At 43.4% G+C, this 25489-nt stretch overlaps 1 protein-coding gene across 5 annotated transcripts in view; it reads left to right on the top strand.

Annotated features, from left to right (window-relative positions):
* MGAT5 (alpha-1,6-mannosylglycoprotein 6-beta-N-acetylglucosaminyltransferase) overlaps positions 1-25489 on the top strand; it is a 310933-nt gene that overhangs the window by 158960 nt on the left and 126484 nt on the right. For all 5 annotated transcript variants that reach the window (XM_081142187.1, XM_081142185.1, XM_081142186.1 and 2 more), the window contains one exon: positions 25051-25127. In XM_081142187.1, the coding sequence (XP_080998313.1) occupies positions 25051-25127 (77 nt within the window). The remainder of the gene's footprint in view (positions 1-25050; positions 25128-25489) is intronic.

The following is a 25489-nucleotide window of genomic DNA, read 5'->3' as shown; positions in this document are numbered from 1 at the left end:
GTTCTGGTAGTGATTGGTAGTTTCATTGTGAGGATAAAGTCATGTTCTGGTTTTTTATTTTTGAAATGAGAGGATTTGGATTTTCTCTAAGGTTTTCCAATTCCGAACTTTGCTGATTTTAGTGGAATTTAGGTTTATCCCCTCCCACCCCCGCACCCTGCCCAGCCAGTTCATGGTCTCAGATATCATTGAGTGGTTTTCCCCCCACATTAGGATCTATCTCCCTGTTTGTTCTTTGCCTTGGGCCACAGCTGGGACTGAATTTCCATTTGAATGTTTCTATTCCATGGGCAACTTTTACAACCAGCAGTTGTGCTGTGGACTCTCCATGACACGTGGGGGTATAAGACTTTTTACTCTGACAGCCCTTTGAAAAGCCACTGCAGTTGAGCCAGATACCAAAGTTGATAAGAAAAGGCAGGTACTGGGAAGGCCATGCTTCAAGGTGGAGTCCTCCAAATTACCTTTTAGATGGAGGAGCTCATGGCCCCCGCTCATCCCTTCCCAAATGTGGGCCTGGCTCGTGGCAAACTCATTGCTGTTACTGATAAAAATAGCAACCTGCCTCCAGGGGAGCATGGGTCCGTAATAGACCTTCACACATGAGAGGTAACCTATTCTCAGTTAATTACAATTCATTTTGGAGACCATTGTGCACCCTGGCCCCTCATGCATGTTTTCATAACATGCATTTGTAAGTATACTAGTCATTGAGTGGAAAATATGAAAATTGAAAATGGATGGCAGATTCATTAAATTGCAAACGAATCCATTATCAGTGGGCACTTGGTTCCAAGCATTGGGCTGGTTACTCGTGCTGTGATTTTATTATAAGCGTGTGGGGGGGGGGGGAGGCGACGAGGAGAGGAAGGGGAGATAAGCCTGCAGGGGCAGATATCTCTGCGGGGAAGGGGGGTGGAATTGAACCAAAAACAAAAGAGAGGAGAAAGAGAACTCATGGACCTGGACAACAGTGTGGTGATTGAGGGGAGTGGGGAGGGGCATGGGAGGAGGTAGAAGAGGGAAAAGAGGGGATAAGTGGTGATGGGGAAAAAATAAGCCCACAGGTGTCAGTATGAGTAGGTGCCCTGCTCCCTCCTGCGGGCGTCGGTATGAGCAGGTGCCCTGCTTCCTCCTCTTGCTTCCCCTTTGCTCCATGTATCTGCCCTCTCTTCCTCCTCCTCCTTAATTTAAAGGGAAGAAAGCAAGCTGGCCAACGGCCTGTTTTAATAGCGGCCGAGCCCCTGGAAGCTACGTTAGCTGACCTGGCGCTAGGCGGCCGCCCTCAGGCCTGTGACGGGCTTTGCTTGAATGAGGTGGCCCTGCTCCGGGCCTCACTGCCTCTTGCTTCCCGCCTTCATCCACAGACCCAGACCAGCATTTGGAGGTGAAACAAGGGGTGGGGGGTGCCGGACCACCCCCTCCAGCACATAACTCCTCTCCCAGGCTCCCGCCTGCTCTTTTTCTGGGTTTTCGGTGTCCAAATGGAAGGACGGTGGATCTAGCAGAGACTAGTCCTTGGACTGTTTCCCACGGCCTCTCCCACTCACTGAAGAGATCCTGTCCTCTTTTCTGGTGGCCTCAACCCTTTTGCGTACGAGTGAGGGGCAAGTAGAGGAGAGAGATGAAACTGTGTTCTACCTCTTTCATGGTGGCCGGTCTGCACTGTTTCAGGCATTTTTAAGGGCAGCAGCCATTGTGTAGCCCCATGGACCCTAAAAGTGTTGGGAAGATCTCCACGCTGGCAGGAGAGGAACTGTCTTCATTTCAATGTCTTCATTTTTATTTTCATGTTTCCAAGTTGTAACATAGGGTCTCACCATGGAATTTTATTGGGATTCCAGGGGCTTTTTTGTTCCCCTCAGAAACCACTAGCATTAAGTGTTCAGGGTATGATATTTATATTTCTGAGACAAACTTAGAAATACAGCCTCACAAAGGATTTTTATTCCAGGTACATCTTGTTGCAGATCAAGTTCTGTATAGGGGATTGTAGTCCTGCATGCTGAGGGTTTTAGAAAAGGTCCAGACATATAATTTTAGATGTCCCATACATTCATTGACATTTGGTGGCTCTCAAGGGATTTGAAAATGCCAGAAAAGGGCAGTTGGAGACTTGGAGTGGCCAGAGAAATCTAGATGTGTGGTTAAGCTACTTATAAGTTGAAGATAGCCATCTTACAGCTGGCCGTGGAATGAGGAGTTCGGTGGGCTTTTGTCAGTCTGTTGGGGAAAATGCGATCATCTTGGGGTCTTCATTCAGTAATTTCCAAACATTAGAGCTTTGAAATAGGATATAATTGGAAAGAAATCTTCATGGTGTTAAAATATTTTCCCCCGATTGGCCTCCTCTTTTATTCTCACTCTTTCGTCTCTGTCTTAATATTAACACGTAGTCTCATTATCATTTAATAAGAGTATTTATTCCATTTTCACACATACAGATTCTCTCCAAAGATTACAAGAGCAACAGTAGTGGCCTGATAGTGGCCTGTCAGTGATGTCACGGGCTTCATCCAAATAGGACAGGGCTTTCTGTTCAGAGTTTCTGTTGGAAGCATCAAGAATACTGCTTGGGCAGCTCTGAAACCCAGCGGGAGTGGTTTCGGGAAGCTTGAGTTACACTGAGTTGCAGTTTGTATTTCAGCTAGTCTCTTAATCTTACACAACAGACACTCCCTTGTCTTAATCTAAGTCCTGCTTAAGGATCGGGAGATGGGTGAGATGGTTTCACAACATTGCTTCCAAATCGTAGGAATTTATGGGTTTAGTATTTGTAGTAGGACCCAAAATGACTTCAGCTTTAATTGGGAATTAGAGAGTAAGGTGGTGAAATCATTTGGAAGCAAAGAGTGGTTCATCGAGTAATATTTGGCAACCTTAAGCACACATGTTTGCTCTTACTTGAATTTTGACTCTTTGGAAAAAGAAATACCGTGATCTTGGCCACTTAGGCAAAGAAGTGGAGCTGAGGGTGAAGAGAGCGGGGAACAGATTAAATTCATTAAATTCTGTGTAGCAGGATAGGCAGAACCAAATGTATCTGAGTCGTCATGTTTTCTACAGGACTATGTTTCAGGGAACTGGGGATGGATACCAGGTACTTAAAAAATAACACACAACTTAAAAATTCACTGTGATCATATATAACTACCTGTACCTGGGGATTAATGTCTAGAATTTGTGGCACTAAACAAACACCAAATATTAAATTACTTGGTTTGGTATTGAGGGAATCACTAGCTCATTCATTTTTTTCCTGAATTTCCTGTTCCTAATATTCTTGGCTTGAAGTTTTTATTGATGGAAGGTTAAATATTCAGGGTTTTTTCCCCTTTCCAGCATTCGACTAGAACTTAAGGTTGTTATTTCTTCTTTCTTTTTAGCCCTCTCTTCAGCCCCCCCCTTTCACTCTTTGGAAGTAATTTTAATACTTGAAAGAAAAACCACTTTTCTTACTTCTTATAGAGTACATGAGAGACAACAAAAAAGGGAGAGTCTTTTTATACAACTGACCTTATTCTGCAGACGCTGAAATCCATCTATTTCATGTAACCTCTCATTCCTCTGATGTTTATTTTACTTTCCTGAAATAGTCTTGCTGTTTGATTAGGAAAAGAAAACAAAAATTTTTATTCAAATGGCAAAAGCTCTAGAATCCAGAAAAGGGAAGATAGATGAAAATTATGATTTCCCAAACCAGTGACTATGACTAAATTATACCTTCACATTTCATAGTATTTGTAGTTTGTCTGAAGATACAGTTTATGTCAGAGGGAGGGTTTTCAGTATGGCAGAGGGAGTAGCTTGGCAGATCCTCTATAAAAAAGGCAATGACAAAACTGGATAAACTTGTCAAATATAATCATTTCAAGGCTTTGGAAATTGATGAAAGGCATACATCAAGTTGAGAAGTGATTACTCATAAAATACTCTTGAACTCTGTTAAAAAAACAGTGGTGTTGGTAGACATTTCACCTGGAATTGCTGCCATTCTCTACCCCAGCATTGTCGGTGGAGTATTTCTAGCAGGGTGGGGCAAGCCGAGAAAACTAGCAGCTTCATTGACAGACAGAGGTTTGCCTTGATTTGGAGTAGAGCACAGAAAAATCAAGTGTCAATCAGTAACAGTTATGATGTTGGCAAATGAATGTGAATGCCACTGGCTCAGCTGGACTGAGGTTACCTTCTGGTTTGGGGAAGTGAAACAGAAGACTAGCCAGGTATTTAGTATGGATATCTGGAAAGTGAGAGTCACAAGGAGCTTTAATAAGCTCTCCATGAATCTGCTCAGGAGACACCAGAGAGGACCACAGCTGTCCACACATCCTTAGCTGACCACGAACCTATATATGTGCACAGGATGGTATGGCAAAAAATAAAGGCTAGTTTTAAATACTGCTGAATAGTGAATATTCTACCAACAGACAAACAGGTCCATTGGTAGAGGGTGGAAAGCTTACTGACTTAAGGTGTTTATATACAACCTGTGACCAATTATTGGCTGATTACTGAATTGTGAAGACCCAGAGGTGATCCCTAGAACTCTAGGCTTAAAGAAGAAAAAAAGAATTAAAAAATAAATGCAAAAAACATGAGCAGAGACAACAGCCGAACATTAGGAGATTATGGAGAAAACAGATTCCATAGGTTCAGACTAGGCAAATTATTAAACAAAATAAAAGCAACAACAACTCTCAAGGGGAAAATCAGAATCTAGAGTTGCTACAGTATATATCTAAAATGCTTAGTTTCAGCAAAAAATGGTGAGACATGCAAAGAAACAAAGTAATTTATAATAAGGGGGAAAACAGTTAATAAAAACTGTCTGAGTGGTTCAGGTCTTGACCTTAGCAGACAGAACCTTCAAAGCAGTTGTTATAAGAAGTAAAAGAAACCATGTTTTAAAAATTAAAGGAAAGTATGATGACAATGACTCAATAAGTAGAAAATTACAACAAAGAGGGAAACTATATATAATAACCAAATAGAAAGTCTCTAGTTCAAAACTAAAATTGCTAAAATGAAAAATTCATGTTAGGGGCTCACAACAGTATTTGAGATGTTGAAATAAATAGTTTGTGGACTTGAAGACAGATAAATGGAAATTACCCACTCTGAAGAACGGAGTATAGAAAGAATGATGAAAAACAGAGTCTCGGAAACCTGTGTGAATTCAAGCATACTAATAATGTGTAATGGAGCCCAGAAGGAGGAGAGAAAGAAGAGGGCAGAAAAAACATTTGAAGAAGAATGGCTGAAAAAAATAATTTTTTTATTTCAGAGAGAGAGGAAGGGAGAGAAAGAGAGACATTGATTGGTTGCCTCCCATATGCATCTCAACTGGGGATGGAACCTGCAACCTAGGTATGTGCTGTGACTGGGAATCAAACCCTCAGCTTTTTGCTACAAAGGACAATGCTCAGCCAACTAGGTTCCCAGCCGAGGGCAATGGTTGAAAATTTGATAAACAACATTAATCTGCTGACCAAGATGCTTAACGAACTCAAAGTAGTGTAAACACAGAGATTCATATGTAGACACATTGTAGCCAAAGTGTTGAAAGTCAAAGAGAAAATCTTGAAGGCAATAAGAAAAACAACACATCAAGTCAGAAACAATGAAGACTATAAAACAGTGTTATTCAAAGTGCTAGTTAAAAACAAAATAAAACTAGCACTTAGTTCTTTTTCCAGCACAACTATTCTTCAGTAGTGAAGGCAAAATGAAGACATTCCCAGACAAACGAAAAACTCAGAGAATTTGTTGCCAAATAGACCTATCCTATAAGAAAACTAAAGGATGTCCTTTGGGCTAAGAGGAAGTGATACCAGATGGTAACTTGAATTCACACCAAGAAATGAAGAACACCAGAGAAGGTAAATGGGTAAATGTAGAAGACTGTAGCTAGGTATACATTTTTCTTTGCTTAACTTCTTTGACATTCTGTAAATATAATATTGTTGGGTTTATTACATATATTTATGATTTATAAATTAAAAACTTGTATTTGAAAAGATGAAGGGTTCTAATAACTTAAACTTATACTCTAGGAAACTAGAAAAAGAAGAGCACAGTAAACCCAAAGCAAGCAGAAGTCAGGAAATAATAAATATTAGAGTGAAAAGCAATGAAATAGAAATAAAAACAATAGAGAAAATCAGTGAAACCGAAATTTAGTTCTTTAGCACGACATCAGCATCATGGCAGAGTGAGAAGGTTCCATTGTTTCTCCCCTTAAATTTATAAAAAGTTGGACAACTAGAACTCAACAAAGGATCCCTTGCTCAACACACACAGAGTCTGATAGATCCATGCATCAGGACATATGAAGGTGGGTGTATTGGAATGGGTAGTGGTGGTGGGTGGGGGAGGGCAGGGACAGTGGTGGCGGCAGATTTAGGTCAGTGGCCACGATAGTTCTGTGGAGCGTGGAAGCTGGGAGAAAGTCAGGCTGCAGCCCTTGGACTATAGCCTGGAACATAAGAGGGACAGAAGCAGTTTCTCTCCCAGAATAGGCATCTCCCTTCCCCTCCCCACTGCAGCAGAACCAGGTAGAGGCGGCTGGGAAGCTTTAAACAAAACAGCAGAGACCACAGCCATTACTGGCAGGGAGAGACAGGGCCACGGGATGGCGAACCTGCCTACTCTCCCCCACACGCCCAAGAGGAGCCAAAAACACAGTGGAAAAAGAATAGCTCTGGGAGCTCTCAAAACCAGTCCTCTGTCACCCACCATGTCACCCTACCAGAGGAGTGGCGCTCCAGTGCCGAGGAGAGCTGAGGCCACCTACCAGCAACACTTGCCTTAACCCCAAAGTGATACCACTCCACAGTGGTCCCAGAGGCACAAACAGTGCAGGTAAAAGAAAGCAAATACTTAAGCTATAGTACCATCTACTGGAAAACAAAAACACACTGCCTATCAATCTGCTGAACTGTCAGGAGCAAAACAGGATCTATACCTGAAAAAGATCACTATCTCAAAGGCTCCGAGAGAGAAACATCCATCAAATACCATGAGCAATCACCATAACTTGGGAGCACAGAAAGGAAATGAAAAGTCTCCAGAAGCCAAACTCAAAGCCTTGGAAGAGTGATTTAAGTGACTGAATTCAAGATTGCAGTTATAAAGAAACTCATTGATCTATAAGAAAACTCAGCAGGGTGTCTAAGACTTCAGCTCAGTTTTGGCACATCTACTTGGAGATGGCATGTTACCTGTGCTTCTGACCACAAACCCTCTCCTTGGGTTTGATTAATTTGCTAGTCTGGCTCATAGAACTTGGGAAAACCCGTTTACTCCCTAGATTACTTAGTTATCACCAACAGCCAGATGAAGAGATACATAGGGTGAGGTCCCAAACAAAGGAGCTCCTGTCCTCTTGGAGCTTGGAGCCCAGCAAGGTGGCACATGGAAGCATTCTTGTTCCCTAAAGTGGAAGCTCTCTGAAATAGAGGACCAATGAGTTGTCTTCTTGGGTTTTTATGGAGGCTTCATTACATAGTCATGACTGGCTAAGTCATTGGCAGTTAAACTCAATCTTCAGCCCCTCTTCCCTCCCTAGAGGTGGGGAGGGGGGGAGGGGAGGAGGGGGGAACTGGGACTGAAAGTTCCAACCCTTTAATCCAATGGTCAATTCTCCTGGCAACCAGCCCCTGCCCTTGGATGAGGCCCTAAAGCCGCCTTACTAACATAACAAGACACCTTTGTCAAGTGTAATACTTAGGAAATTCCAAGGGTTTTGGGAGCTGTCAGCCAGGAAATACAAAGACCAGAGGTCTTATAAATCAAAATATTACATCTATGATGACTTAAAAGTTCCTGAATAGCTTAATAACCAAAATAATTTGAATTACTAATTTGAACTCTTCCTACCAAAAAAAAAAAAAAGATTTGGCTCACATGGCTTCACTGGTGAATTCAAATATTTAAAGAGGAAATAATACCAGTCCCTCACAAACTCTTCAAAAAATATCAGGGGAAGGATAGCTCATTCTCTGAGTCCAGTATTACCTGTACACCAAAGCTAGACAAAGACATCAAAAATAAATCAACTACAGACCATGGACTCCTATGAACACAGACATAGAAATTCTTAAAATATTAGGAACCCAAATCCAGCAACATATAAAAAGGATTATGTATCATGAGTAATTCAGATTTATCCCAGGAATGCAGGGTTGGTTTAACATTTGATATTATTAATATAATATACCATATTACTCTCACTGGTGGAAATCGTGTTATTTCACAGGATCACAAGGAAAGCTTTCCAAGGACCCACGTACAGGAGATTGTGGCATGGTGAGATTTATTTTGGGTGGAAATAGAAGGCTGCGCCCAGGTTCCCAGTGTCTCATCTCTGTCCCACTGTGGAAAAAGTCCAGCCTTGTCTTCATAAGCCCAGAACAATGACTAGTGTCCAGAGATTCTGTGCCATCTTAAAGCTTAGTCCTTTGGAGCCCATGGAGTCTGCTGAGGGCCCGTGATGTAGCCGCTACTAGACCCGCGTGGCTGCTACAAAATGTGCAACGAGAACGGGGGTGGCGGGGGGGGGGGTGCTCTTTCGGGTAGTATAATCCAAAATTATATTATCTCGGATTTGGGAAGGACTAGGTGCTTCTTCAAACTAACCAATCACTTTTTTAGTCTTTTTCGGGCTGGGCCGGGATCCTCCTAACCAATCCATTTCCTGGATCTTCCAGAGTCCTTTGTCCCTTACCCAATTTGATGCCTTCCCAGGCTAGATTGACAGGCCTGTATGGTTCCTACTTCGCATGCCTGATTCTAGAAGCACCTCACCCTGTGCCATCTTGACTTCTGCCGGGCATGCGCCCAGCAGAGAAATTTTTCCTGCTGTTTTATTCCTTACCTAGTAATGACTGGGTGATGATCCTTCCTGCCCACTTTGAGGACTTAGACGTCCTCTGGGTAGTGTGTGAAGCTGCAGCTTCCAAGTGGAGCAAGCAGGCTCAGTGTCCAGCTCAGCTCCCCAGTTTATCAGGCTTCTTAATGTCTCATTCTTTGCTCTCTTCCTTTATTAATATCTAGCTAACTATGCTAACATTAATAGAACGAAAGTCAGAAATTACATATCTTAAGAGAGAAAATCATTTGAGAAAATTCAGCATTGACTCATGAAAAACTCTTCAACAAATGAAGAAAATCCTAGAGGTAAATAACACTTTATTAAGTCTGAATGCTTTTCTCCTAAGGTAAGGAAAAAGGCAAGATTGTCCATTCTTGCCACTTGAATATGTATTCAACAATGTATTAACTGTTGAAACTGAATGATGGGCAGTAGGGGCTTATTATATCATTCTTCATAGCATTGTGTATGTTTCAAATTTTTTCTAATAAAATTTAAAGAAAATAACGTAGGTTATTAAAAGAAAAAACCACCAAGTCCTTAAGTCCTGTTTTGCTTTCCGTTTAGCCAAATTGTTTAAGATCATGTTAGCAATTCTTTTAGAGTATGAATGAATATATCTTTATATGTTAATATGGAATTATTTGTATAAATAATTGAGTTGAAAACTTAGAGTTAGAACATTATTTCTATTTGTAGAAAGTCATGTCTTTTTTCCCCCAAGCACTCAGAGTGATCAGGGAATTGAAGGAGCTATTTATAAGGGGAACTGGACTACATGAAAATAAAATGCTGTTGTTGCAAATCCTTGTTTATCAAAATTTAATGTCCAGATATAGTTCTGAGTTTCCAGATGTTGGAAGCTATTTTCAATATGACATAAATTCAGGACCACAGATGAATTTGGGTGGGCCCTTGGAGTTTCTTTTGATTAGGTGCGATCAGAAGTATACCAAAGAACTGAATCTAGGCTGGGAATCAGGGAAGGGGTTGTTTGTCGTGTGTGGTGGGGGGTGGTTGGGGGGGGCAGTCGTAGTGGCAGGAGCTGTTTGTGTTTGGTGGTTAGGGGTCACAGATTGGAATTGGGGCTGGTGGCGTGTAAAGTATAAGAGCCGAGATGATTTCAAAGCAGCAAAAAAAAGCATGAAAGCAGTTTGACTCTACCTTCCCTTTGAATGAGGAAGGGGGAAAAGAATAGAAAAAAAAAGTGACACTTAAAAATGATTCTTCCCCTTTCCTCTGAAAGAGAGATGTCCTCATTTGAGAACAATATACTTACCTAGATCTTTCTGACATTACTTTTCCATCTTTCCCAGAAACACATATGCCTGTCATTGTTTTTTCTCCCCTGGGGTTCATGTCTGACCTTTCTATGCACCGGCACCATTGTCACCATCTTTAATTCACAAAAATCTATGTCGATTTCTGTGAGCCTTTGTTCTTTTGTTCTGGGGACTACAGAAGAAGGCTGACACATGGTCATTGACATCGCGGAAGTTAGTCTTATTGATTTTGTAATAGTTTCGTGTTATGCTCAGGTTTGTGCACACAAACCACCCCAATTAGAGGGCAAAGTGAACACAAGACAGGTGTAGAAGCTCACAGGCGGCCTGAAGGTGTTTATTTGAGCTGAAACACTCTTGCACAGTTTCACAAGTAAGGGAGAGAGTGAGCTGGACCTGAAGGTTGGGTAGGATTTTGAAAGTTACTTGCATGACCTTCATTAAGTTGAATAAATGAAAACAGGATTTATATTTAAGGTTTTGTGGCTCTTTGGTCTTGTTCTTTTAAATGGAGCGCGTCTACATCAGCCCTTCTCTATTTCAGCCAGGTGAACTGCAAGTGTTGGTCAGGGGAACCCTCCTTCTGGTTCTGCAGTGGGAGGGCCATAGCAAAGAGAAGGAATACCTAAAGGAACTCCTAGAAATTCTCTCCCTCTCTCTGATCTAATATTTAGATAATACTTAGATAAAATATCTCATATTTATTCCCTGTCTCACCTTTTATTCCTCAAGAACTTCAGATTAGGTATGTACAGGCGCCATCAAAAAAAAAAGTTTCCATTTCAAAGCCATCTTCTTCTAACCCCATAATCAATATTCTAAGGCCTCCTTGGGCAGTGGCCCTTTCCTGCAGCAAACACTCAGCCCTGGACACATAAACCTGCTCCTTCCCCACAAGCAGCTCCCCAGAGCCTTCCCTTTGCCTTGTGCTGAACTTACATGGAACTCCGGGACTACTCCAAGCTCATATCCTGCAATTTTGTCATGTAATTATGGAAATCATGAGTCATTACTCTTTGTTCTGCAGTTCTGTGGCAGAGGTTGCTGTTAGATTAGTTTCTGTGTTCTAGTGAGCAGAATGGAAGTAAAGTGAGATTAATGCCTTATACTGCTGGTTGTTCACTGTAACTTTTGCAAGAAGCAGCCACTTCTGACCAAAGCTCTGGTTTATGACTTCTGTGTGATGCTGAGGAATGAAAAATTTCTAATTACTCCTCCTGTTTCCCTCGCTTAGACCATTTTCTCTTTTCAGTAACGATTTTTGAGCTTAGTAGGAAAGGCAGAAAGCTGCATCCTGCAAATAGGCCAAGAAGCAGGGTTGCATACTGTTAATTGAAGTCAAGTGATTTCCAGCAAAGCCCGCAGACAGGGAAGAGTGGACCACAGCCTTTCTCAGGTAGAGTGTGTACAGGTGAATTATTTCCTGGGCCTGCCCACTCTTCCTGCCTACATGCAGTTACATTCTAGAGCAGATACTATTATTTAAGCCCATCTTCAGCTTTGGGCGGAGCACTGTAAATACACAATGAATTAGTCCACTCCAAATAAAGGACGTCTAGATGCGGCCAGTGACCGAGAAAAACACTTTACCAACAGATTGTACTTAACACCAAGATTGTAAATTCAGGAATAAAGATTAAACGTCCATTCCTCCTGTGCTTTTGTAGCTAACTTAAACTGAGGGAGCCCCTAGCATGGTGAGCCCACAGTGAAATTTGTGACACTGGAGGCCATTGAAGGGACTTATTGGAGGTGCATTAAGATATGTAGGAACTTATTGGAGATTAAGTATTTCTTTCCTTCCAGGTGCTTGGCAAAGGGTTAATAAGTGGAGATTAGCAAGGGGAATAATGTTCCCTCATCTGTATTCCTAAGTCAAAGAGAAAGCACTTTTTAAGCAACTTAGCTTAATTTTTATGTAAGAGTGAAATTACATATAATGCAAGGCACAGATTTTAAGTGTACCATTTGATGAGTTTTGATAAATGTGTATATCCATAAAACCAGCACCGCAGGCAAGGTACGGAACATATCCATCACCCTGGAATGTTCCCTCATGCCTCCTTACACCGTCTCCCTCCCCCATAGGCAATCATTGTTCTGATTTCTATCACCATAGATTAATTTTGCCTGTTTTTGAGCTTCATAAAAATGAAATCATACAGTATCAACATTTTTGTGTTTGGCTTCTTTATCTCAGCATAATATTTTTGAGCTTCATCCATGGTGTCCTACATATCAGTAGTTTTTTTGTATGTTTTTTTAATCACAGAAGAGTATTCTGTTTTATGAATATAGCATAACAGATTTATCTCTTTTTCTGCTAATGGACTGTGAGTCATTTCGGGTTTGGGACTATTATGAACAATGCTGCCAGAAATATATCAGCCATCATTTCTTCTAAATTGTAGACCATATTGCCACAAGTTGTTCATAACCTCCTGTTATTCTTTCAGTGTCTATAGGATTTTTAGGGAAATCCTCTTTCAATCCCTAATATATTAGTCTCATATTTTCTTTTTCTTGATCACTCTTGCTAGGGGGTTATAAATTGTATTCATCTTTTCAAACAACCAATTTTGGCTTTGATTTGTCTATCAATCAGGATTAAATCAGAAAAGCAGAACCACTAGGAGGGGATGTGTGTGTGTACACCTGTGTGTGTATTAAGGGATTTGTTATAGGACTTTGACCTTCCAGAGTTGTGGGAGCTAGTTGAACAGTTTCTATAAGGCTGTTATCATTGTATCTGATGCAGCCAAGAAGGGAAAGTCACAGTTAAGAGTTAATAGTAGACTTAGTGTTATAAACTTCATATTTAATTTCACTAATCCCTCATCCTTTGTACTGTTGTTTTTAAATATCTTACATGTTACAAGTGCTTTAAACCTCACTATAACCTACTATGATTTTTGCATTAGACAATTGATAAAGAAATTAAAGGAAGGAAAAAATGATAGTCTTTTCTATTTACCTGCATATTAACATTTCTGATGCTTTTGTTTCCTTTCTACAGTTCCAAGTTTCCATCTGATGTCATTTTCCTTTCATCATAGGAGCCTCTTTTGTTTATTTCTTGCCACGCAGGTCTGTTGCGGGTGAATTCTCGCTTCATTCATTTATCTGGAAGTGGCTTTTTGGGGCAGGAACTGTTAAGGACAAAGATACAGAATCCGGTAGAGAATCCTGGGTTGACTGTAGTTTTCTTTCAACTGCTAAATGAGGCTGTTTCCTTATGTTCTAGCCTTCATCTTTTTCTGATGAGAAGTCAGTGATATTTCTATCTTTGAATCCTTTTATGGGATGTGTGTCTCATGTTTGTCTGGCTGCTTTCAACATTTGCTTTGTTATCTTTGGCTTTTAGCAGTCTGGCTATGATAAACGTAATTGTCTTTGTCTTTATCTTGCTTCTGGTTTGCTGAGATTTTGGATCTGAAGTTAATGTGCTTCAGATTTGGAAAGTTTTTGGCCATTTTTTCCTCAAGTACTTTTCTTCATTTCTCCTTTTCTACCGCTGGGCACCACTTCATTTACAGTCTAGTCCACATGATGTTGTCTCACAGGTCGCTGAGGCTCTGCTCATTTTTCCTCCCGTCTTTATTTTTATTGTTTCTGTTTTCCAGAATGAATAATTCCCATTTTTTTCAAGTTCACTGATTCTTTCTTCTGCCATCTCCAAACTGTTGTCAACTCTGTTCTGTGGATTTTTCATTTTAGATGATGAACTTTTTAAGTTCTGGAATTTCTTTTTGTTGTTAAATTGTCCTTCCCTCTTCTTTAATTATATTTGTAATAGCTGCTTTAAATTCTTTGTGAGTTCCAACATTTATATCATCTTGGGATATGTTTGTGTTTACTTATTTTCTTGATTTTGGTTCACATTTTCCAGTTTTCCCACATGTCTAGTAATTCTTTATTATATTTTGGACATTATAATGCTATATTGTAGAATGTCTGTATTCTGTTATCTTCCTCTGAAGAGTGTTGATTTTTTTTTTATTCTTGCAGGCAGTTAAATTACTGACTTAACATCTTCAACTTAGGAAGACTTAATCTTATGGTTTGTTGCGTGTGTCTGTCTCAGATTCCACCCTACTCTTAGGAAGTCTTAAGGGACCTGATGCAAGGCCTTTCTGGGATTTTAGTGGAAAGTAGAAATGTTAACCAAGCCCCTTTGACTTGTTAGGATTCAAACTGACTCCCCCACAGTGAACAGCAGCTGAATCTCTGAACACCTCTAGAGGTTTCCTTGCAAGTCTCCCCTACAAATGCAAGGATTTTAAGGCAGTTTATATGCAGATTTGGAGGTTCCCCTTCTTTGGCTCCCACTATCTGGAGATATCCTGCCTCCATTTCAGCCACCCTGATTGCCCAAACTTATTTCTAAGTTTATAACATTTTGCTTACCTTCTACTTATCTCTCACTATCCAGAAGGGATATTCCCCTCAGGGGCCAAGCTATGTAAATGTGAATCTTACCCAGTGCAGTTTCCTTTTTTTAAGGACCAAATCTTTTCTAGTGTTAGCTACATTTCCTTACTCTTCATTGTTTTATTGTAAGTATTGTTTGGGGAGATCATTCCAACATAAGTTTCTCTGCCATTGCCAGTGTATAATTTCTCAGCTTTGATTTATAAAGAATCCCTTGTTAAATTAATCGCGTAGCTCTCGCACAAGTTTAGCAGTCTGCCGTGGTCAACAGTCTGGGTTATTTCTTACCACAGCTCTGACTTTATCCTGCCTTTTGGTATGTATGCCAACTCTTTCTTGCTTTCAACACAATAACCATTTCTAGGTTGACAGGGAGAGTGTTTAACAACAGTTCTCCTCTGCCCTGGACCCGTAGCTGGAGAGGAGTGAGAGAGCGTTGTGTGTTCTGGATACTAACATGCTGGAAGGGTATTGGAAGGGTATATGGTGAAGACCCTCAGGTAGTAACCCCACCTCCTGGAGGATCAGAGCCCTCCAGGAACTGACTCAGAAACCGAAGCCCAGGCTAGGAACAGATAGCCAGGCACTTGAAAGCCTTTGTGTTTCATACTACCAAGAACTTGTATTCATACATTTACAGCCTTTTCTGTTGAGGAGATGAGTACCATTCCAGGGTAACACTGACATTTAAGAATATGCACATTACTCTCTCAGCTTCACAGGCTGCATACCAGCATCCAAATTTGCATGGTCTTAATACCAGGCATGTTTCCTTTTCACGGGAAGGAAAACCCGCTAAGGGCTAGGAGAGAGAAAAGGAATTAAGTTCTAAGGCAACCTGGGTTTTGAAAGACATTCCTGGCCAAGGATGTATCTAGCAGGCGTAGCATGTATGTCTCATGCCAGTGGGCTTATAGATTTGCTGCAACTCTGGATACATCAAACGAGACCTAAAAATGAAGTAGCTCTTTGCCTTTCTTCAGGCGTACGCAAGGGCTTGGTGTCCTTCTGAGTGCTCTCAATATTCTATGCCTCCAGCTGTACTTTTTGTTCTCTCTCTACTTCTTTTTCTAGTACCAGAAACTTATTACCCGGGTGTCATCTTAATTCTAAATGAACTTACGGTTTATTTTTCAATGCTGAAAAGGGAGGAGGCTATCTTCGGGCAAACAAAACAATGAATCACACAGTTCATGTGAGAGTGGAAACAAAAAATTATCCTAATGGCCATTCGAGAGTAATCAGAGCCCCTCCTCGCGGCCTGCAGGCGGTGGGCCCCGCTTCTGCACCAGCAGCCGGGAGGGCTGCTGGCTGGCTCACAGAGGGGCGTTGTGTCCTGACACCTGTTCTTGAAGTCGGCACAATGAAAATAATGAGAATAGCTTAGGGATATAGTCTGTCTTCTACTCTTACTGATTCTGTATTTCTTTTCTTCTTCAGTTTCAGGAAAGAACGACACACACGCACGCGCACACACACGCTTGCATGCACGCGCACACACAAACCATGTATTTCTCTACTGTCCTTAACAAAATTCAAGCCCCAGGCATTGATAAGAACGGTCAGAAATGTGCGAGCTGTGCAGAACTCAGCTGTGTTTTGAAGAAAAGTCGAACCCCTTGCTTTTCGAAGGGGTGAGGAGGGGCGCGCTCCGTGTTGCAGGGCACGTCGCTGTTGCGGCGGGGGAGCTGCGCAGGGGCCCGTGCCTCTCCCGGGGGCGCGCGTGAGGGGGAGTTGGGGGGCTGTGCCCTGCCTCCTTAGGGGGAGCGCGCGTGAGGGGAGTTGGGGGGGCTGTGCCCTGCCTCCTTAGGGGGAGCGCGCGTGGGGGGAGTTGGGGGGGCTGTGCCCTGCCTCCTTAGGGGGAGCGCGCGTGGGGGGAGTTGGGGGGGCTGTGCCCTGCCTCCTTAGGGGGAGCGCGCGTGGGGGGTGTTGGGGGGGGCTGTGCCCTGCCTCCTTAGGGGGAGCGCGCGTGGGGGGTGTTGGGGGGGGCTGTGCCCTGCCTCCTTAGGGGGAGCGCGCTGGAACCACTGCAGGCCCCCAGCTTGAGAATATGATGGAGTTTGGCAGGTATGATCATGAATTTTTAATGTCTGGCACCTGCTTCTCAGTATATTCTCTTATATCTAAATTGACCTCTGAGGGTGCGTCAGAATACTTTTTAAAACCTTATATATGGCACTAACCAGTGTGACTCAGTTGGCTGAACATCTTCCCATGCGCCAAAAGGTCACTGGTTCTGATTCCCGGTCAGGGCACAGGCCCAGGTTGTGGACTCGACCCCCAGTAGGGGGCGTGCAGGAGGCAGCTGATGATGTTTCTCTCTCTCTCTCCCCCTCTCCCTCTCCCTTCCACTCTCTCTAAAATCAATAAAAGCATATTTTTAAAACTATATACAGAAGTGTATATGTGTATATATTTTCTGGAAATACGGCACTGGTGAACTTTTTGTTGATATATAAAATTAGCATTCTCCCAGTTTAATGACTGGTATGTCTCTTAATCATAACTGCATACCTTATTAGTTATAGGTGTACATCACAGTGATGTTGTACGTTATGAAATGCTCCCTGAGATAAGTCTAGTTACCATCCGTCACCACAAAAAGTTATTATAATATTATTGACTATATTCCCTATGCTGTATATTATATCCCCATAACTTATTTTATAACTGGAAGTTTATACCTCTTAATCCCCTTCACCTATTTTATCCACACACTATCTGCAGATGCTCATTTAGGTATAGTATTTGTTGACTGAATCATTGACAGGGTTTTTATTTTTGTTTGGTATGGCTTTATTGAGATATAGTTTGCATACCATACAGTTCATCCAAAGTATACAATTTAGTAGCTTTATGTATATTCACACAGTTGTGCAACTGTGACTACAATCAGTTTTAGAACATTTTCATCACCTCAAAAAAAAATTACCTAGTAACTATCATTACCCTGCTTCCAACTTCCCTTTTCCCTAGTCCTAAGCAACCACTAATCTACTTTCTGTCTTTATAGATCTGCCTATTCTGGACATTTCATGTAATATGTGGTCTTTTGTTACTGCCACCTTTCACTTAAATTAATTTTTTCAAGATTCATTCACATTGTAACATGAATCAGCACTTCATTCCTTTTTATGCCTGAATAATATTCCGTTGTATGGCTAGACCACATTTTGTCTGTTCATCAGTTGATGAACTTTTGAATTGTTTCCATTGTTCAACTTATGGCCCTTATGAATAATGCTACTGTGAACTTTTGTGCTGACATAGTTTTGCATTTTCTTGAGTATATACCTGGGATCGGAATTGCTGGGTCAAATGGTAACTTTAACTTTTTAAGAAAGTGCTAGACTGTTTTCCAAAATAGCTGCATCATTTTATATTCCTACCAGCAGTGTTTGTGGGTTCTGATTTCTCCACATCATTGCCAACGCTTCTTATTACCTGAATTTTTTAATATAGCCCTCTCAGTGGGTGAAGTTGTGTCTCATTATTGCATTATTGTTTTGATTTGCATTTCCCTGATGACTAATGATGGTGAGCTTTTTTTTTTATTTTTTATGTCAGTAGCAGGTATTTAATCCCAACTGTTTTCTGCCTGCTACACATATGTGTGTCTAGGTGTGAGATGACCAACCTTTTCTGCTTGAACATTCCTGGGACTCTCACATGCTTTTACTAATAGCAGTGCCTGGAGGGTTATCAGAACAAAGGGGTGGTCTGTGTGTGTGTATACAACATTCTTATAGACCCAGCCCCTTCTACTGAGGATCTTAATGATAGGCCCTCATTTTAATTCTATTCTACCAACAGAAGGGAAAAGCTTATTAATGCTGGCTTATTAATATCCAATTATTTATGCTTTCCTTTGTCATACCCTCTGCAAAAATAATAAATAAATGACGGGTATGACAAAGGAAAGCATAAATAATCTAAGGTTATTTGAATGCCACTGTGATTTGAAATTTCATGACATTGATTATCCTTGGCAGTGTATTTGTGGCAACCTCAAGTGTTCATTCTTTTTATATATCAGTTTCATTCTTGAAAAGCTGTGCATAATTTGTGAAACTATGTACGTTGATAATGACTTTCTCATTGACTTCCTTTATGCCCATAGTATTTGAACGTGGGCAGTACTGCAGCTCCAGGTTTTTAGCAAGTGCATGAGGCCCTTGGAGGTGCTTATTTAGAGGGGAGTGAGAATTTGTCATTTCTTCTTCAGTGTTGACAAGTCAGATTTGGAGGTGGTGGTGATGATAGTGGTGTGCCTTTTAATCTAAAAACAGTATTGTGGAAATAACCTTGACTCAGAAGACAGAGTCCTGGTTTTAACATGTAGAATGCTTTGTTCACAGGAGGTGCTTAATGAATTTTGTTTATTTGGTGAGTGAGCAAGGCACTTCATGTCTCTAAGCCTTGATTTTATGAATCAGGAAAAGTGAACGGTTTACTAATGTGGCTTCAGAAGTCCCTTGCAGCTCTAAATTTTTTGGTACAGTGATTGCATTTCCAGCTTCTTAGTTTAAAATACAGACAAAACAAAATATAAACAATTATTTTCAAAGTGCCCAGTGTGCACCCCTGGGGGTCTGTGAGTGGGCCTCACCCATTGCTGGATGTGGCTCCCCAGTTCCTTTGGTGTCCCTGGTGTTGGGATATGTGTGCTTGACTCAGTTATAGAAATTAAATCACTTTTTTCATAATGCCAATGTAAAGTGGCCGTAAGTGAATATCAGCCAAGCTGAGGATGACTAGTAAGGTCATTTTTAACGGGAGATTATATTTTACCATGGCTGATTTTGGTCCAATTTATTGCTGTTAACTCCTGCCCGAGGCCAGCCGATGGAGGTGCTGGCAGGAGCTCAGTGTCCATGCTGAGCGCGGAGACCGAGTCGGTTCCTGGCTGGCACAGAGAGCCCGGGACCATGGCGTCCTCGTGTGGGCGCCCTAAGGGCCATCTGATAACCTGGGCCACGTGTTCCTTTCAGGTGTTCCAAGAGAAACACTGCCTTGTCCTACACACAAAACAGAATCGCTGGAGACCCGTTATCTTTTGAGAGGAAATATGCGTGAGGTACCTTTGGGCTGAATTGGGCCCTCATTCATGAAGATGGTTATCTTAGCTGTTGGCAGAGGAGCTGGACAAAGAGACTGGACTCCGTTTCCTAAAACTTCCTGGGCTGGACAGCTGGTCGTGTTTTTTGAGATTTCTGAGAGTTATTTAACCTGCTTTTTCTCCCCGCTCCCCCTTTAAAATAGCAACAGTGAGGGAGTCGGACACCCTTAACCTAGCAGATGCCTGCTCAGCTCTAAACAGATGGGTGGGACTGTGCGCTGCGAGCTCTCATGAAGTGCCATCTCAAACCCTTCCTATCGCTGCTATAATCATTGTACAGGAAAGGGAGCCTGGGCAAAGGAGGCTGTCTTGGTGGGGTCACCTTTCACTTCGAAATAGCTGTCTTCTGGGTGGGGATCCCTTACAGACACCCACTTCCCCTCCCTCTTGATAGAATAGGAATAGCAGGTGACACACGACTGCCAGCCTCCTTTTGTTGGAGCCTCTTTTTATAAACACATTTCTGCTCCCTTTCCTTCAGCAGGGAGGCGTGGTTATCATTAACTTTGTTTGTTAGCAGGTGAGTGTTTTAGGACGCTGCAGGGTGAATGGTTGAGGGTGCTTTCAAAAGCACAAAAGATGAAGGCATCCTTGTATGGTACCCAGTGGATCTTGTGTGCATTTTGTAAATGCGTTAGAACATTTAACATATGACTCATGAAGATCATATCTCACAAAACCTTAAGCCTCTCTTTTAAATCACACCAATAAGGTGTGAATGTCAGGGACTCACAGAAGGCAGGCCACTTCCGCGCTGCTTGCATCAGAAATGACTGCGTTTACTGCCCTTTCCTGCCCTTTTCCCTGTGCCGGACCCAGATTCCTTCAGCTGTGTTTAGTGTGTGGACCAGAACTCGAATTCCTGGTTCTGTGATTCTGAACGAGGATTTCCCACTCCCTTCCTTCTGTGACGTTTTCTCCTCTCTTCACTCCTCTAGACCATAGGCTCTTCATTTCTGTGATAAATTTGTTCATTTGTTTAAAAAATATACCACGGAGTGCCCAGTGTGCCGGGCGCTGTGTTGGGCCCTGGGCCGCTGTACCCAAGGGTGGCCGTCCTGTCTTCCAGGGTTGCTGTGGCAGGGAGGGGCTCTGCTGGCACGAGCCTCGCTCTGTTGCATGTGGTCCCACCTCCCGCATGGCATGGTGAGCTCCTTGTGGGCACAGACCTTGTTTTTCAAGGATACAGCTCTGACATTCTCAGCACATGGCAAACAGCAGGCTTTGCTGGGGTGTTCCCGGTGACTGCAGGCCGAGTCTGGAAGTAGACACTGAGGATTTTAAAGTTTCTCTTTTCCGACTTTAAGATGGTTAACCGTCTTCCTTTTCCAGGAGGGCATGGTTAGTGTGCAGTGTGATGATGTCTGTGACAGTTATGAGGCAGCACTTTAGAAAGGCAGGTACTGTACGGAGGAGGGTTCTCACCATTCACCTTTGTTTCCTGTGTCACTCTTTCTGTTCCCACTGTCCCTCTGAGACCACGGTCACGTCTGCCCTCCTCTCTCCCCACTTTCCTCCCTCCCTCCCTCCCTCAGGGGCAGAGGAAAGCTTGAGTAAAAAAGTGTACGTGGTTCTATATCTCTCTGTCTCTGCGGCTTCCCAGTATGTGAATTTGACGTGCGTTGTCTCTCTCTGTATATGTACATATATTAGGACTTAGGGACTGAGTCTGGCTCCCCCCTCTGTGTGTGTTTAAGACATTTTTGCTGCCGCTTCTGCTCCTGCTGTACACGTGCTCTTCCAGAAACAGGCATTTTGGGGGACAGGAAGAGTGTCCTCAGATTAAACCCAGTGTTTGTGCCCTCCTACATTGTGTGGTGCTGGTGACTGATAAGACAACAACAGCATTTTCACACCTGGGTGACCTGCTGTTCCTGTAATGCCCAGTTGGCAACACCGTAGAGTCGGTACCGAGTGAAGCTCTTGGTGGAAGACGCCACGTGGGCTGGTGTGTGAGAGTGAGGAGTGAAGCCGAACCCTACACAATAGTCAGAGCTGAGCTTCATCGCTGACACTAGCACCTTTTCTCCCCGTGCCATTTCACCATTAAAAAAAGTTGGGATGCTGGAGAGTGCAGGGTGAACAGCAGGGAGAAGATCCTAGTAACTTATCTCAGCAGAACCCTGTCTCCTTTGGAAGGGGCCTGTGTACCGTAAGCTGAATTGCCCCTGAAATGCAGTAACATCAACCTGAATTTTTGGTTTGCAACTAAACTTAAGTTGGAGACTCTTCCGCAGATGGGAAAGTGTTCTGTGGACACAAACTAATAAAAGCATTATTTGCTGAGTCTTTATTGTTGTGATGAAAACAAAATGGGGAGCTGTCCTCTGCGAAGAGCTGGCACTCCTGGAGCCCAGAGTGTCCTGTCAGGTTAGGGCGATGGGACTCAGAGCAGCTCTGCCCACGCTGGGACGCTGGCACTGCCTGTCTCTCCTGTCCACAGATCTCTCCTACACCAGAGCCTCAGCCTTTAAACTGAGCTTCTGGAGGTCACTGTGTATTCATACCCATCACCGTGGAACTGAATAGAGAATGCATCCTAAGAGAATGGAAGTGCACAGGAGACCCTGTTGGATTCTTTGATACCACCAGTTGCAGTAGAAGCTGTAGCCTTGCAGGGTTTCAGCTCATTTCTCCCTGAGCAGAGTCAGACCCAGGGTCCAGTCCGGTGGACCAGGGGTGTGTTTACTCCATCCAGCAGTGCTTACCCAGGGCCTGGTGGTGGAGCAGGAAGGTGTTACCTTCCCATGAAGTCCTCAGGGCTGAGGAGGGCAGATGGGCAAGTGAAATGAAAGTCGCACAATTGTCCCAGCCCAGGGAGAGACGACAGCAGGAGGGCAGCACTGAGTCCTGACTGGGCCTGGGGAGGAAGGGTTGGGACCCTTTCTTCCCAAGGTATGTGAGTGGGTCTTATAGGAGGAAGGGCTCTAGCTGGGTGCAGAAAAGGTGGAGGGCACCAGGGGGTGAGAGGAAGGGGTTCCTGGCAGAGGATGCCTGCAGGGTCCTGAAAAAGGTCATTTCAGCAGGTTATAGCAGAAACAAGGCTCCTCGTTCTGGAACTCACTTCGCAGAGCAGACACGGGGGCCTGGGCCTGTTTTTGTACATCAAGCTTTATTGGAACACGGCCAGACCCACTCCTCCCCCTGTCATCGGTGGCTGCATTCCGGGTACAGCCGGAGGAGGTGGTTGTGATGGAGACGGTGTGGCCCGGCGCGTCTCAGCCATTTACCATCTGGCCCTTTACGGGCAAGGTTTGCCAACCTTGGCATAATGTTTTTATTCCTTAAAACTCCTGGTGAGGAGACCCGCACTGTCAGCAGCCAGGAGACCTTCGCGGGCCTGTTCATTTATTGTACCACCTGGTACTTTCTCTTCACCCCACACATTACACCTGCAACCCAGTAGCTTCTAGTTTGGATGACTTCTGGCTCTGAACATCGGCACTGGAAGAGTATGTGGACAAAGGGGCCCGTTTCACCTAAGTGTCCCCTTAAATGTCTGATTATCCCAACTCCCGGCTGTTCTGGACTCAGCTTAACTTCTTGGAACCTCTGCTGCTGCTTATTTGCTTGGTCAGTGTTGCCAAGCACAGTCAAATTAAAACTAGTGACTGGAGTGGTGGTCATTGAAAAGCAAGGCCGACCGTCCGATAAGTGGGTTCTGGAGCTGGCGGTTCCCTTACTAGAAAGTGAGAGAGAGTGTGTGTTTCCAGAGCAGCTGTGCATTTGAAATATTGCTTTCCTGGATGTAGTAAGTGAAAGTTGTGTCGAAGCACATAGCAGATGCCAACTTTTAAGCATCTGCTCTGGTCTGTGATATCAGTTTTAGGAGTGCCAGACTTTATATAAATGCTAATTTATTAAATAAGAGCTGGACAAACCAGAGGTGTGGTTATTCCATTTTTATAGATGGAGAAACAGAGGCACTGACAGGCTAAGTGCCTTCCATGTTAACTCTTCAATGGCACTGCCTCCAACCTATGAGAAGGAAGATATTGATTTTATGCTCCAGTTATCCTTAGCAAGTAGGATGCTCATTGGAAACTCTGAATCAAGAGGTCAAAAAAAAATACCTGCTTTAGACTTTCAAAACAACTGGTTTTCAAGGGAAATATACAACCCAAACCTCCCTTAACACTAACCTCTCTTTTAGCCCCAGCAGCCACCAACATCACTTAAGTACCACTGTGATTCGGGGTCTAATTTCTCATTAGTACTTTGTATAGATAGAAAACTGTCAGCAGTAAGTAGTGTTGGCATTTTCCAAGCAGGTCTGGAAAATACAGTAGGTCAAAAAAGAGAAGCGTGTGGGTTTAGGGTTGTCCTAATGTCCAGCTAAAATGATCATTCCTAAACAAAAATCTGACCATAGCCAGCCCCTTCTCAAAACCCTTCAGAGCTCTGCCATGCCCTTGGCATAGGGACCAGAGTCTTTGTCTTGGCACTTGAGGCCTTTCCCGTTTGGACCCTGCCTGCTTTTCCTGTCTGGCCACGCAGCACCTCACACTGCCATTCCAGGCAGAGCAGGTCCCTGCATCTGGAACCACCTCAGCTCCGGAATACCAGCTCTGCCTAGTCCCTCTGCCTGGCTCACTCCTCTGCATCTCCACATTTCAGCCAAACTGTGCTGGACCCAGGAGGCCTTCTTTGACTCTTAGAGAGCGAGATGGGCGTCCTTTTGCCCCACCCGAACACAGTGTCTATCATACTGCTGCTCAATTGTTTATTCGTCTATTCACCACTAAACCATAAGCTTCCTAAAGGCATTCTTTTTGTTTTGACTCTGTAGTTACAAGGAACAGGAATCCATTGGAGCTAGCTAGTAGAAAGGGAGTTTGTGGTGAGGACATATTTGAAGCAGTAAGGAGATGTAACGAGGAAATGTAACAACTGGGTCCATAAGAGGTTCTACCTCACAGACATGTCTCACGGCTCTGCTCCTCCACATGTTGGTTCTGCTCGCCTCTTTCTCCTGCTGGCTGCCTGGGCTCTAGCACATGTCTTCGTGAAGCTGCTCAGGACCTCAGTTTGTCTGCATAGCCTGGCTTGGCCCCTGCCAGCCTGGTGGGCCCTCCTAATCCCGTGGCTTTGTTTCCTGCTCCCTGCTGCTTTGGTTTCTGTTTCCCACTTGCAGATTTCCAAGCAACCACTCTGGTTGCTGTAGCTCACCTTCAAGGCTAGACCACATGTCATCCTGTGCTCTGGTCACCCTGTAGGTGGGCTGTGTCCTCAGGTCAGGTCCTCACTGCAAACCAGTCAGACACGTTGCATGGGTCACAGCAGGGATGTGAGGCCTGTTTTGCATAAACTTCATGGTATCCTGTGTTCTTTTTTATCTTTTACAGATATCATTAATGGAGCTCAAGAAAAATGCGTGTTGCCTCCTATGGATGGCTACCCCCACTGCGAGGGGAAAATCAAGGTAAGGCGGGCAGAGGTGATACGCATTCATTTCTGTCACCCTCATTTGCACTAACACTCCCTTCCTGAAAGGGTGAGCGAGCCCTTTAAGGGAGTCATTTAAGGGCTGCTTCAGTCCTGCTTGTTTGGGGCTGTGGCCATGGCAACTCTTCCCTGCTGTGCCAACTCCATGGGGTTAGTCAACAGTGGCTCTAACTGGTCTGACTGAAGAGCCTGGACCAATCCAGGTACCTGCTGTGTCTTTGAAGCTGTCTTCCCCTGGCTTTCCCAGCCTCCAGCAGGTGATCTTTCACCAGCCAGTGACAACGGACTGCCATTATTTAGTGTACGACTTCTCTCTCCCAGTCCCTAGGCCCAGCTCTG

Source organism: Miniopterus schreibersii (genome assembly GCF_964146895.1).
Source record: "Miniopterus schreibersii genome assembly, chromosome: 7".
Taxonomy (NCBI): domain Eukaryota; kingdom Metazoa; phylum Chordata; class Mammalia; order Chiroptera; family Miniopteridae; genus Miniopterus; species Miniopterus schreibersii.
Note: the sequence above shows the minus strand (reverse complement) of the source record. Positions and strands in the feature narration are given on the sequence as shown.